The sequence below is a fragment of the Rhineura floridana genome, chromosome 14 (genome assembly GCF_030035675.1).
Source record: "Rhineura floridana isolate rRhiFlo1 chromosome 14, rRhiFlo1.hap2, whole genome shotgun sequence".
In the NCBI taxonomy this organism is placed as follows: domain Eukaryota; kingdom Metazoa; phylum Chordata; class Lepidosauria; order Squamata; family Rhineuridae; genus Rhineura; species Rhineura floridana.
Window position 1 is genome coordinate 19,343,900 of NC_084493.1, and position 13,941 is coordinate 19,357,840.

Sequence of the window (13,941 nt, forward strand, 5' to 3'; positions counted from 1 at the left end):
ATCCCGATGTTATTCAACGCGTAGTCTCTTTTGCTCTCAATGCATTCCTTGTCTTTTCATGCACCCCTCCAGTTTCTCATAAGACTCGGACTCCCTCGCAATGACTTTGGCCACCAAAAAACGCTTCTACAGACAGATGGCGCCACAAAGATATTTATGCGTATGCTCAACTACAAAAATGTTCACACTGGAAGCGGGGAAGTGGGGTTTTTTCTCTATCTTCAGCCCTGCAGCAGCCATCTCGCCAGCCACTTCCCTCTTGGGGAATCTCCCGCTCTTCGGCTGCAGAGCGGTTTTTTCCCCCATCCTGCCTGGCCTGCCCGCTCATCAGCGGTGAATTTTAGGCGGGAGGTTTGAATCCCCTGCCTGCTCTTGGGCTGCGTGCCTGAGTGGCTTCCCAGGCAGGATGGGGGGGAAACCGCTCTGCAGCCAAAGAGCAGGAGATTCAAACCTCCAGCCCAGGCAAGCACTGCCTCTGTAAACCCACTGCATGCTGCATGATTTTCGGCTGGAGTTTCCAGTTTTGGGGGGTCCCCTCCGGGTCTTTATTTCCAGAATGTTTTTTTTTGTTTGAATAATAGTTATTTTAATTATTAGTATATGAATTATTTCTATATTTTTGAATATATATTTTTGTTATATAAATATTATTTCTATTATTAAAATGTTTATTACTTACTTTGTATTTATTTTTTTACAAACATTTCATATAAAATTATAGAAATTACGAATGTGTTATAATACCTTACCCTTCTCCCAATTATTTTTGTGAAAGTTGGGTACGCCGGTAAAAAGAAGGGGTACGGCGCATGTTGAAAGTTTGGGAAACACTGGTCTACAGCATCCTAGTTGTAAACTATTGCTAATCCTATTATGTAGCTCTGCCACAAGAGAAATTATCTGGCTGGTCAATTGACCGTAATAAATCTAATGAAATGATTGGTGCAACAAATGGGAAACACACAGTTAGCCTCAGTTTTCCAAACCTCTCTCATCAAACATATTTTTCACCAACGCTTCTTAAAAAAGCTAAGAGTTTTCAGACAGCTGATCTCGCTTGAGTCTCAGAACTATAAGAATTAAGGGCTTTTTGAATAGGTGTGAATACAGGACCCTGCACCAATTCCACAAAAGCATAGCTGGTTTCCCTTCGATTATTCCTGCTGTGGCCATAATTGTAATTGGATGTGGCTGTGTGGAGAGTGTTCATTTTAAAGCAATGGATTTTTTATACTATTGGGTGTCCAGAATGCCGAAATAATGCTAGAGCTCTCCAGGCACGCAACTTGAACACATGAAGGAGCAGGCGAGAATGGACGAGACAAGTTCCACCTCCATAATGACCCTGCACATACTAGACACACTCCCAGCCAATACGTAATCAGCAGTGGAAGCTGATCCATTAGGGAGAATAAGGCACTATCCCTCCACATTCAGTCGGCCCACAGCCAGCACACACCTGCCCGCTTTATTACTTATAACCAGACCAAGGGGGTGGTAGGCACTGGCTGTTCCACAATCCCAAGTGTTTTGTACCCTCTTATAGAGTGGTTTCATAGAAAGTTGGAAGGGGCCTATAAGGCCATCGAGTCCAACCCCCTGCTCAATAGAGGAATCCAACTTAAAGCACACCCAGCAAGTGGCTGTCCAGCTGCCTCTTGAATGCCTCCAGTGTTGGACAGCCCACCACCTCCCTCGATCATTGGTTCCATTGTCATAGTGCTCTAACACTTAGGAAGCTTTTCCTGAAGTCCAGCCAAAATCTGGCTATCTGCAACTTGAGCCCATTATACTGTGTCCTGCACTCTGGGATGATTGAGATCCTGGCCCTCCTCTGTGTGGCAACTTTTCACGTACTTGAAGAGTGTGATCCTATCTCCCCTCAGTCTTTTCTTGCCAAGGCTAAACATGCCCAGTTCTTTCAGTCTGTCTTCATAGGGCTTTGTTTCCAGTCTCCCGATCATCCTCATCACCCTCTTTTGAACTTGTTCCAGTTTGTCTGCATCCTTCTTAAAGTGTGCTGTCCAGAACTGGATGCAGTACTCAAGATAAGGCCTGACCAGTGATGAATAGAGGAGAACCAGCACTTCATGTGATTTGGAAACTATACTTCTGTTAATGCAGCCTAAAATAGCACTTGCCTCTTTTGCAGCCACATCACACTGTTGGCTGATATTCAGCTTGTGATCAATGACAATTCCAAGATCCTTCTCAGATGTAGTATTGCTGAGCCAAGTATCCCATATCTTATAACTGTGCATTTGATTTCTTTTTCCTGGGTGTACAACTTCACACTTGAACCCAGGAGTTTGAGAATTACATATCTAGCATAAAACTGACCTCCACACATACCCCCATGCTCAAGAGCATTGAACTTCAAACACAAATGAGACACAGACATCTGGAGCTACTTACTTTGCTCTTCTTACTGCTGGACATTTTATTCTTGAGGTAGCTGAATGTGCGGCTGACTTTCGTTCCACTTTTGCCTTCCAAGTCTTTTCTGGAGGGGCTGGGAGGCAGGAAACTGCTGCTCTCCTCGCAGATGCTGGAAGCCAAGAGACACAACATGTTTATGGAGGACATAGAACCTCATTCTCTCTCCAGCTTCAGACACTGAAATTTTTGTTTTTCTGTTCTGCGTTGGCAAGATTCCAGTTCATTCGTGTCTTTAGCTCACTCAACTTTTTATTATCAATCCAGCGTTAACTGACGATAGCTGGGGCTGCCAACTTTTCTTTACCGGACCTGCTCCTGTGGCAAAGGTGACCACAGATCTGCGGGGCTGCTGCCTGGAAAGAGACTGCCTTCAGGGGGATGCCCAAGGAGAGCAACTCCTTGGGGTGGATGAGAGTCACAGGCCCAGATACTCTGCTTTGCTGGGGGCAGCAAGAGGAGAAACAGTTGGAACGTATTATTATTGCTCTCACTATTACCATATTGAACATTGATTTAGGCTGCATACACGCCATACATTTAAAGCACATTCTCCCCCCACCCTAAGAATCCTGGGTACTGTAGTTAGTTAAGGGTGCTGGGAATTGTAGGTCTGTGAAGGAGTAAACTACAGTTCCCAGGATTTGGGAGGGGGGGAATATGCCTTAAATGTGCTTTAAACATATAGCCTATATGCAGCCTTTGTATTTTTATACCATATGTTTTCTGTTTTTCATCGCAAGCCTTTTTGAATACTATTTTAATAGAAAAGTGGGGTATAGAAATTAAGTCTAAACTAATGTTTAGCAGCAGCCTGACAGGCAAAAACCAAACAGTGAAGCTTTCCCCCATTACTTCATCTCCATGCCAGGGAAAGCTTCACATGTTTGGCTTTTGAGTGTCATGGCTTCAGTGAGATACAAGAACAGTAAAAACAAAAAGCAAAGGAAAAAGAAAAAAAAGGAACCACGAACAAAAGCTGGGAACTCTAATGAAAACTACATTGCATACTGGAAACATGGCCATCACCTTCTTTTCTTAAGCAAGGGCTGCTGTGCCTTCAAACGCATGCAGCTGGCAAATTCAACAGGTGGAGCTTTTTTGCCACTACTCTACAGCTATGCTATAGGAATAGCTTTCGTGGTTGCCATTCTTCCTGTCACACATCTGCTAAAGGCCAAAAATCCTCTGCAAAGGACAAGCAGCCATTCTAACAGCAAAGAATCATATGCACAGTCTAAGTAGCCACAGCGCCCTCTGCTGTTTGAAATTGCAAATACAGCTTCCTGCAAAGCATTTGGTTGTTTTAGGTGGGCAAGGCTTTTCTTAGTTTGAGAACGATGTTTTTAGCAGAGTTATCTTTAGTCAATTAGCAATTTAGATTAATTGACAAAAAAGCAACCATCTGAGAAGGTGTCTTCCCCCCTTCCTTCCCAATTAATCAGTAGATAGATCTAATTGTTTTACATTGTTTTAATACAAGTACATTAGATGGCAGATGGCAAAGGCCACATTTAAAAAACTTTCCCCCCTATGGGTGAGAAGTGAAGAAACATCTCTTTTCACAGCTGGCATTCACTTCAATGCATGCAATTCTAAAATAACTGAAAAGCAAGCATGTTTCTTTTTTTTCCCTGTAGAACTATTGCTCTTTCCTCACATGCAAACTCATGCAGTTTTATTCAATCAATTAACTGATTAAATTGACTAAAGCTAATACAGTTAAATCAACCATGATTTCTTTGATTGGGTGACAGCTCTGATTTTTCTCTCTCTTACTTTTAAGAGTTTACAAAACAAAACCCCACCTTTTGAGAGGCAACATTCCCCAAACCAGGGCTCTTTGGGAGAACAGGCAGGATAAAAATGTAATTAATTAATTAATTAATTAATTAACTAAGAGCCCACCTTTGAGACAAAGAACTGCCGGTGCTGCTGAAAGATCTGTTACCTGAGAAAAGACAAGAACAAAAAGTTTTCAATAAACACACCAGGAACCAGCCTCGATGGCTATGATACATTACAGTGCAATGCTCCAGTGGACAATTGGTCCAGTGGGGCCAGTAAGGGTTTGTTAGGATTGATTATAAAAGAGCAGTAATTATGAATGGGTTTTTTCCCACTCTCTGTTTACAAAGCTTTGCACACTGAGGACCAGAGGCGCTTCTTCACTTGTTTCCAGAGGTTAACACAACTGTCTCCAGAGACATCCTTTGGAGTGCTAAAAGGTAAGCGATTATATATAGTGCTTTGAGTTCTATCTGCTTCTTTTTGTAATTAAGAGCATGATCATCACTTGCTTTAATGATATGGATTGCATCTATGGAAGCCGTAGCCATAATTGACAAACTAAAGTTTCAACTTCTCGAAACGTAATGATTCTAGAATAACCCTAATGGCATTAGGGCAACGGTCCAGGACCCCTTTTCCTCACTCCAAACAAACTAAGGACCTCTATATTCTGTGCACTCAGAAGAATTAGTACATTTAAGAAAGAGGTGGTGACCGCTCCTGAAAAAGCCCACCCTGGACCCATTGGTCTGCAACAATTACCGGCTGGTCTCAAATACCCCCTTAAGGAAGGTGACTGAGAGGGTTGTGGCACAGCAATTGCAAGTACTCTTGGATGAAACAGATTATCTTAACCCATCCCAGTATGGGTTCAGGCTTGGTTATGGGACTGAATCGGCCTTGGTCGTCCTGATGGATGACTTTTATCGGGAGAAGGACAGGGGGAGTTACTCTTACTTGATCTCTCAGCAGCTTTTTATACCATTGACCATGGTATCTTTCTGGGCCGACTTGGGGAGATGGGTATCGGAGGCACTGTTTTACAGTGGTTCCGATCCTATTTCCAGGGTCATTTTCAGAGAATAGCATTGGGTGATTGTCTTTCGGTCCCCTGGCAGTTCTGCTGTGGGGTGCCGCAGGGTACCATCTTGTCCCCAATGCTGTTTAACATCTATATGAAGCCCTTGGGAGCGGTCCTCAGAAGATTTGAGGCAAGGTGTCAGCAGTATGCTGATGATACCCAGCTCTATTTTTCTGTAATATCTGAACTGGGAGAGGCCGTGCAAGCCCTGGACTGCTGCCGGGAATCGGTGGTGGGCTGGATGAGGGCCAGTAAACTGAGTCTGAATCCTAGCAAGACGGAGGTGCTGTGGGTTGGTGGTTCCTGAGCTCAGATAACTGGTCAGTTGCCTGCTTTGGATGGGGTCGTACTCCCTCTGAAAGAGCAGGTGCATAGTCTGGGGGTGCTCCTAGATCCATCTTTGTCGCTAGAGGCCCAGGCAACCTCCGTGGCTAGGAGTGCCTTTTACCAGCTTCAGCTGGTAAGACAGCTGCAGCTGTTTCTGGACCGGGATAGCCTGACCGCTGTTGTCCATGCACTGGTAACCTCCAGGCTGGATTACCTCAATATGCTCTATGTGGGGCTGCTCATGAGGTTGGTCCGGAAGCTGCAGCTGGTGCAAAATGCTGCGGCGAGACTGCTCACTGGGGCAGGGTATCACCAACATGTCACCCTGCTGCTGAAATAATTGCACTGGCTGCCCATTTGCTACCGGGCCAAGTTCAAGGTTCTAGATTTGGTGTACAAAGCCCTATACTGCTTGGGACCAGGATACCTGAAAGACCATCTTATCCCTTATATACCCAGTCGATCACTGCGCTCTGCAGATGAGGGCCTCCTGCAGATACCACCTTATCAGGAGGTCCGTTCTGCACAACATAGGAAATGGATCTTTAGTGTGGCGGCACCTACCCTGTGGAACTCCCTACCCTTAAATATTAGACAGGCGCCATCTCTGTTATCTTTTCGGCGCCTATTGAAGACCTTCCTCTTTCAACAAGCCTTTTAAGTTGAGACCTTATCCCAGTCTGCTTCTGTGTTGGAATTGCTTAATATGCTTTTAAACCTTTTTTTAAAAACAGTATGTTTTTTAACTTTTTTTTAAAAATATATATTGACAGCTTTTTAAAAAAATGTTTTTAAAGTTGTTTTGTTTTAATGTATTTTAATGTCTGTTTTTATGATGTTTTAAAGTGTTTTTAGTGCTTTAGTTTGCCGCCCTGGGCTCCTGCTGGGAGGAAGGGCGGGATAGAAAGCAATCAATCAATCAATTAACCAAGTAATTAATTAATTTGGACAATTTATATACTGCTTAATTACAATGTCTCTAAATGGTGTACAAGCGACTCAATAAAATGAAAATGAAAATAAGTAAAAACTGTAAATTTAAATGCAGTTAAAATGCCTGCTGGAATAAAAAAAATCTTCAGTAGGCACCAGAAGTTCAACAAGGAGGGGGGCTGTTTGACTTCATGTAGAAAGCTTTTTATAAAATTGGGCCCACACTAACAAATATTTGTCCTGTAAATAGTTCATGATTTACATTTCTGAAGGAGTTATGACCACCATGATGCGACTCCTGCTTTTATTTCAATTGTGTAAATGTTATTTCATTCTTTTCATCTTACAACATGGGGGGAGAAGGTTGTAAGGTTTTATTCTGCTTCTTTTATTGTGTAATTTTTACTTGAAAGTAAACATAGTTTTGTGTTTTGTTTTTTCAAATATGTTGTTTCAGTCCTACTTTGGTTCAGTAGAAAGTGGAAGATTTTGCATTAAAGATCTCAACTTGTTTTAACACTTTCCCTTCACTAACTATTTCCAAAGAAAAGCTGGACATTCCCAGAGTGAATTAGCAATCCATCCCTTTTCCCAGGTAAGGGGGAATAGGGGTCTCCTAATAATTCTCAGCACCCATTCACAGACAGAATTTGGGGGGCGGGGGCGGAAACCATGTCTCTATAAAGTGGTATGATACTGCTTTAAATGTAAGGTACAGAAGGAGCCACCTGTGGTTTCAAAACATACATATCTGTGAAACTTATTGTGAAGCTTTCTATGTGCAAAAAAAAAAGTGACGTAGCAAAACTACAGTACTGGCACTTAACTTTGTGTATACCTCTCCCCTCCTCACTGAGGTACAAGCCACAGTGAAATACGTAAGAAAAAGCTTGAACACAGTTGCATCTACAGGAGACACAGCACAAAAGCACTCTTGGGAATACCAACATTTGTAAGCAGTTGTGAAGACAAGGTGCCCGGCTGCTCCTGCCCTTTTGGTGTGTGAGATGTGACACTCAAAAGCCCAATGAAAGGAACAGTGCCTATAGCAAGAACTTTAGTAACTAGCCCACCTGCATTAAAAAGACAAGACAGAAAGCCAAGCAAAAGCAAAATACGAAGCTTCCCTGCCTAGCGCCACCTGAAGCCGGCTTCACTCTGCCCAAACAGCATTACTTACTATCCAACTCCTCCTCATCATCACTGGAAGAAGAGCCAATAGAAAAGACAGTTTTAGACTTAGGAATGAGTGGAGAGATGCTGAAGGAGAAGGAAATTCGTCTGGATGGCCGAGTCCGTTCCTGGGCTGAGAAGTGGGTTAACAGCAGACGTTAAGAGCATGCATCTCAACAACAACACTAGATAAAGGAAAGGAGGAACTGCAATAGGCATAGCCAAGAGGTAAAGAGGGAAGCTAAATGAATGCAGAGCAGAGGACTGTAAGCAGCCAAAAAAAAAAGCATCAGTGAGCTTTAAAAAAACCAAAAATTAAGAAAATGCCGATTTCATTCCACCAATAAGCTGCAGGCTGGAGGGTTTTATTTACTGGCAGCTTCCCCCCACCCCAGCAGCTCTTACAGACAGACCTTCAAGAACAATGGTACAAGATGCCAAGGCCTGTCTTTAGTGGCCCCTAGATCAGCCTTCATTCGTGCAGGGATCTGACTGAGCAGGGTGCAATATGGCTATTCAAATCTGCAAATGACCAGCCTCTTCATCTGGGGGCACAGGTCCTTCCCAGCCTTATCATTTGAGGGAAAAGAAGGCCCCAATCCATGACAGTAGCACTCCTGGCCAATGTTTGCAATCTACACAGAACTAAAGTCATTCCTTTGTATTCTACACCAGGACTTGGAAGAAATATTTCTTAAATCAGTTATTTCCCAAACTAAGTACTTGGGGCACTTTCTTATGAATTAAAATGAAGGTGCCACCATTGTCTTACACTTCTCCCAATAAGTTTGCTTTTGGAGTGTGGATGACAAAGAATTGCCCACTCTCAAACAAGCACCCACCTGACCACACCCATTCTAGCGTGAATAATTAGTGAAGGCATACCTCCTGACTAGCAAGAGGCATGCTCACAGCAGTGACTCCTGCAGAAATGCAGCAGGAAGCCTCCTCCAAGGGTAGGTAGTTCAGCAGGTTCGCTACACTGAAATCGATTGGATGAACCCAAACGTATCTGATGCAGACAGAGACCAAAAGTATCCCTGTCCAATCCACAGAAAGATCAGACTGGAGCAGTAAAACACACAGAGACACAATGGGCAGCCTCCTCTGTATGTTGACAGGGCCTTTGGGTTCACAGGACCTATTTAATAATATTAAGTTTATTGAGGGAACTAAACAGTATGGCACATTATGCATAAAAAGCTTGTGCTATGTCCAATTCCTTAAATCAGATAAAAGGAACATTATTCTATGTAGAACAATGTTTTCAGGTGGAAAAATACTTAATCACAGAGTATCCACTTGTAGTCTGAAGTGTAACTGCCCAGATATAGAGGGAAAGGAGCACAGCATGGTGGTAGCATTTGCTCTGCATGCAGAAGGTCCCAGGTTCAACCCCAGGCATTTCCCATTAAAAGGATCAAGTTCGGGTTTGGGGAAGGATCTTCCTCTGCCTAAAATGCTGGAGAGTCTCTATCTGTTTCCTTTGTTCCAAAATTCATCACTCTCTCTCTCTCAAGGCACACTAACGTGTCCCTCCACAGAATTTGGGAATTACTGACGTAAAACAAAATGAACAACTAAACAGAATGTAGGGATACTGAACAAGCCAACATCACCACAAGTAACAGCAAGATGCCACCAAACCGAACAGAACTATCTCCTAAAAGGCATAGCTCTCTACACACAGGAGGCTGCAAATGCAACCTCACCTTGGAGAAACCCTTTTACAAGATCCATGTAATTATTTTGGGCTCCTCCTGCCCATTACACCACAAAGCAATAAGGGTAAAATATAAGGGTGGTTAAGTCTCACTGGGAAATAAAACAAGTAGTTTTGGAGGGTCCTGGTTCTGCTATACTAAAGATGTTGCATGGAAACATCCAATTTATTTCAGGGGAGCTTCCACATAATGACAAAATCCAGCCCATGAATCATATCCATTATTCCAATCAATTCATCTATGGAGATTTAAACCCATACATGACTTTTCCACTGAAGTTAATGGGCTGCTACACACATAACCCTAAACCTTGGCTTAGCACTACATGCACAAGTTAGAATGAGCCTGGGCAAAGCCTCAGGTTTGCGTACTCCCTTCCTCCTACAAAGCCAGGAGGATTTTGTAATGTTTAGTTTGTGTTTTAAAGAATCCAGGGTTGTTACATACCATGCTTTGAAGCAAAATCTGATCAATTTCTAAACACGCCAAAATCAACCTGTGCTTTAAATTGGCTTGCTAAACTAAATTTGTTTCAAACTACAATCTCTGGTTCATATTAACAAACCTGGATTATTTGACACTGAAACAAAACACTAGCAAAGTCCTTCTCGCAGCCTCACGGGAGGAGGAGGAAGAAGTCGGAGTGCTCAAACTCAAGACTCAGACTTATTCTAGTTCAGGCATGTAGCATTAAGCAACAGTTTAACGTTATGTGCAAAGCCAGCCCAATGACACTTGAAAGAGTTTCAGTTGATTGGACTGTGCCCAATGCATTTAACACCAATGTGCAAGTACAACACAGCTTTGAAAACACTTGATGCACTTTAGTAAATCCAGCCTTTTAAGCAACTGAACAATTAACAGCCTCTGCACTGAATCCAGGCCTTGGAAGCAGTACATTTAAATGAGTTAGCAAGCACAAGAAAAGGATCCAATCGAAGGTTATTGCCTGATATGTAAATCTACAGTGTGGGTGCTATCCCCATACAACCAATCCAAGGTGAGAGGGTAGCAGGAAACTTAACAATTTCCCCCAATTTGTTGACCCTTACAGTTGTCCACAATGTTCACACATGGCAACTTTACCTAAAAACTGCATACTCAAAGTGAAAACGTTCCCACCACACCCTATTACATTATGATATCAAATGGGGTTCTATAGAAAATTTCAGGAGTCTTCCTCAAAGTATGCTGGCTACCCTTCAAATTCCTCAGAAAGAAGCTCCAAATTCACTATGAATTTTGTTTTACGTGAAATCCAGTGACCACCCAGGAATACGTGAAACATTCTATAGACCAGACGTTCAGTCCAAATGGGCTAGAGAAGTCAGCAGCAAAAGAGAGGGCAAACCCAACTTCCCTCTTTTGCGTTGTTGGGGGTTTGGCAACATTATTTTCAAGGGAAATTTACCCAAGATCTTCACAGATTTTGGGACGAACTTACCCAAGATCTTCATTTGGGCTAGTGGCTGCTATTTTAGACTTCTCAAACAAACAACTCAGAGGGGCGATTTTGTGAAATGGGGCATTCTGGGAAATCTAAAATGGCAGCCACCAGCCAGACCAGAGCTCATTCAGTTTTAGAGTCCCCAATTTCACTGTAAAACTGAGGGCAAGGGAGGGAGGAAGGGAGGGAGGGAGGGAGAGAGATGTTTTGCTTCTCAGCAGCAATTCTAACAGAAACCTCCAAACTGAGCTCAAAATTTGCTTTGAACAGAATTTGGCAGCAACTTTAAGAGGTGTGTGAAACATCCCTGAGAAATGCTCCAGTTCTTACAGGGCCCCTCTTGTGGCTTCTCTTTAAATTCCTCAGCTGTTCACCGCAAGAGGAAACTCCAAATCCACTACAAAATCTCAATTCAAGCAAAACATCCATGGAAACTGTAGTTTACACAGCAGGAGAGCCAAGCGGGACTCAAAGTTGCAATAGGGGCACTTAAAACAACGAACTTCCAACCAACACCAGGCACTCTCTTGTCCTCCCTTCACTGGGGGGGGGGCTCATTCCTTAACAGCTTCCTCCTCCCATTTTTATTCCTGAGTTAGAAGCAGCCTTTGGAAGATTCAAACAGAGCTCCTGTCAAGCCTCTGGCTCTACAAAACGCTGACAAATTAAGAACGGCCACGCATCTGCTCGCCATCAGCCTTTAGAGGGGGAGAGATGTACAATAGTTCAATACTCGTACTGGGCTAAGGTTTCCCTCTGGAATGCATCAAGTCAACAGACCCCACATTCTGAGAGAACGAGAGACGCAAGCATGCTTCACTTTCTCCAATTTGTGCTGAGAGAACACAGGAACCCTTAGGCACAAACACCCCATCACTCGCACTCATTAAGATCTGAATGGCAACTGAGGCCGGAAGTGGATATGGCAGACACTTGGCTGCTGTTCAAAGCAGTAGCTGGACTTCTCCTCCTCCATCTCTAGGACGAAAGAAAGTCACTGTGCTGCAAGTTTCTCTGCTGCAATTCATTGCCTGACTGCAGAGACAGAGAAGTTTGCCACACAGCAATGATTATTATTATTTCTGGAGGGTGGGAGAAGAGAACAGCTCAGTGGTGGAGTGTCTATTTTGCATGCAAAAAGTTCCATGTTCAGTCCCCGACATCTCTTACGTAGGGCTGGGAAAGGCCCCCTACATGAAATCCTACAGAACTACTGCCAGTCAGTGTCGACCGGGAGGGGGGGCAGGAGACAGTTTTGTGATCTACTGGCTGATACCTGGGTGATTTGTAGTAGATCTCCAGGGATATGTGATTTCTGATTATTTAAAAGCAACAACTTCCCACTGCCCCCCTCCAAAAAAAAGCAGGCTGCTGAAACAGTGGGTTGTGTGTCCAATGCTATTCCCAATCAGATTAGACCCAGTAAAGTCAATGGCCATGATTAACTTAGGTCCGTTAACTTCAGTGGCTCTACTCTGAGCAAAACACAGTTGGATACAACTCATAATACACTTGGGGACAACCCTGGAACGCATTTTTGTATGAAAGGACTGTGAGCTCAGTTGAATAACAAATTCCTGGTCTAAGATGCTCTCAGAGGTGCCCCCTCTTCTTCAGTTCTATACCTGAGCTAGATGGGGCAACAGTCTGACTCAGAGCAAGGCAGCTTTCTAGTTTCATTGGGGCAGAGGAAGGAGGTGGCAGTTTTGCAAGCAACTACACGTGCGTATACTGTCCACGTCCAGCTGGAGATGAGCGATGCTGGGTTGCTTTCAGTGACTGCTGCACATCCTCTGGATGTTAAACTGCAATGCTGACCCTCACATCTTTTATGAGCACTTTTTTCCCCTCCACCCGCAAATTCCAGCCTTGGTGGCATTGCAAAAGGAGATTATTCAGGGAGGCAGAGAGGAATTTATATAACAAGCCACAGTTTGCCTCAGACTGATGAAATGCTACTCCTTCCAAGTTGGATGGAAAGTTTTTCTCTAATGGAGGGGGGGAAATAACTGGGTTGCAGGCAAGCCTGTTTTCTGGGGGCAAAAAATTCTGTTTTGTTTAAAATGTTTAGTGTTTGGTTAGCAACTGAAGAAAAAGAAGAAGATGCCAAATGGTGATTTAGTGTTCTTTTTCTTTTTTAAAATGACAGGCTTCAGGAGGAGGAGGAAAATTGGTGCAATATGGCATGGGAGACAAAGTGGCTATTTCATCAGATGGACAGTGTAGTGTTTTGGTTACCATCACTAAGGGACAAGCAACCTCTCAGTCAACATCCTCATCGATCACATGCCTTGAGAACGGTTCTTCTAAAATGGCTGGCTTCCTTGTGAAGCATCCTCAGGAAGCCTCCAAACCCAAAGGGGCCCTCTCCTGTAAAAGACAACCCTCTTGTTAAAATGCTTTGGGGAGCTGGCACTTAAGTTAAAAATAAACGGCCATTCTTATTGTGTGATTTATTTATTTTTATTACACTCTTCCTCCAGGGAGCTAGGGAGAGCCTACAAAGCTCTCCTTCACCACTTCCTGTCATCATAGCAACCCTTTAAAGTAGGTTTGACTGAGACAGACTGAAAGGCCCAAGTCCACTCAAGTGAGTTTCATGGATCTAATTCCAATGGGAATGGGGAGGGAGTAGGGGTGTCAAAAAGAGAGGGAAGGAATGCTTCACACCCTTCAGGTCCTGGCCCCAGCTACCATGGGGTTCAGCTCTACCCACCATTGACGTGCCCCCACGGCACATTTACCCACAAGGGAATGCGGCCCCCACTGCTATTCTAGTCCCATATAATCCCTAAACTCTGACTCAGTTCAGCCCTAACACACACACATATTTTAGAAGCGGGTGGTATATACCACGCTGTCTTGTGTCAACTAGGGTTGCTAACAGAACTTGCCTCAAATCAGAATCCATCCTGGATTTTGCAGTTCTGACTTTCCAGCATGGGGTGAAATGCTGGGGGAGTATTTTTAGATTTTTTCCAGGGACACTGAAGATCTAAAATGTCAAATGCTTGTCCCCCCTCCACCTG

The 13,941-nt window shown here is 43.6% G+C and overlaps 1 protein-coding gene across 6 annotated transcripts in view; it reads right to left on the reverse strand.

Annotated features, from left to right (window-relative positions):
* The window catches only part of AKAP13 (A-kinase anchoring protein 13), a 333,500-nt gene that overhangs the window by 59,751 nt on the left and 259,808 nt on the right, over positions 1–13,941 (reverse strand). For 5 of the 6 annotated variants that reach the window (XM_061595982.1, XM_061595984.1, XM_061595983.1 and 2 more), the window contains 3 exons: positions 7,749–7,874; positions 4,345–4,387; positions 2,416–2,548 (listed from right to left, as the gene is read on the reverse strand). In XM_061595982.1, the coding sequence (XP_061451966.1) occupies positions 2,416–2,548; positions 4,345–4,387; positions 7,749–7,874 (302 nt within the window). The remainder of the gene's footprint in view (positions 1–2,415; positions 2,549–4,344; positions 4,388–7,748; positions 7,875–13,941) is intronic. The other variant, XM_061595985.1, reaches the window with a different exon arrangement.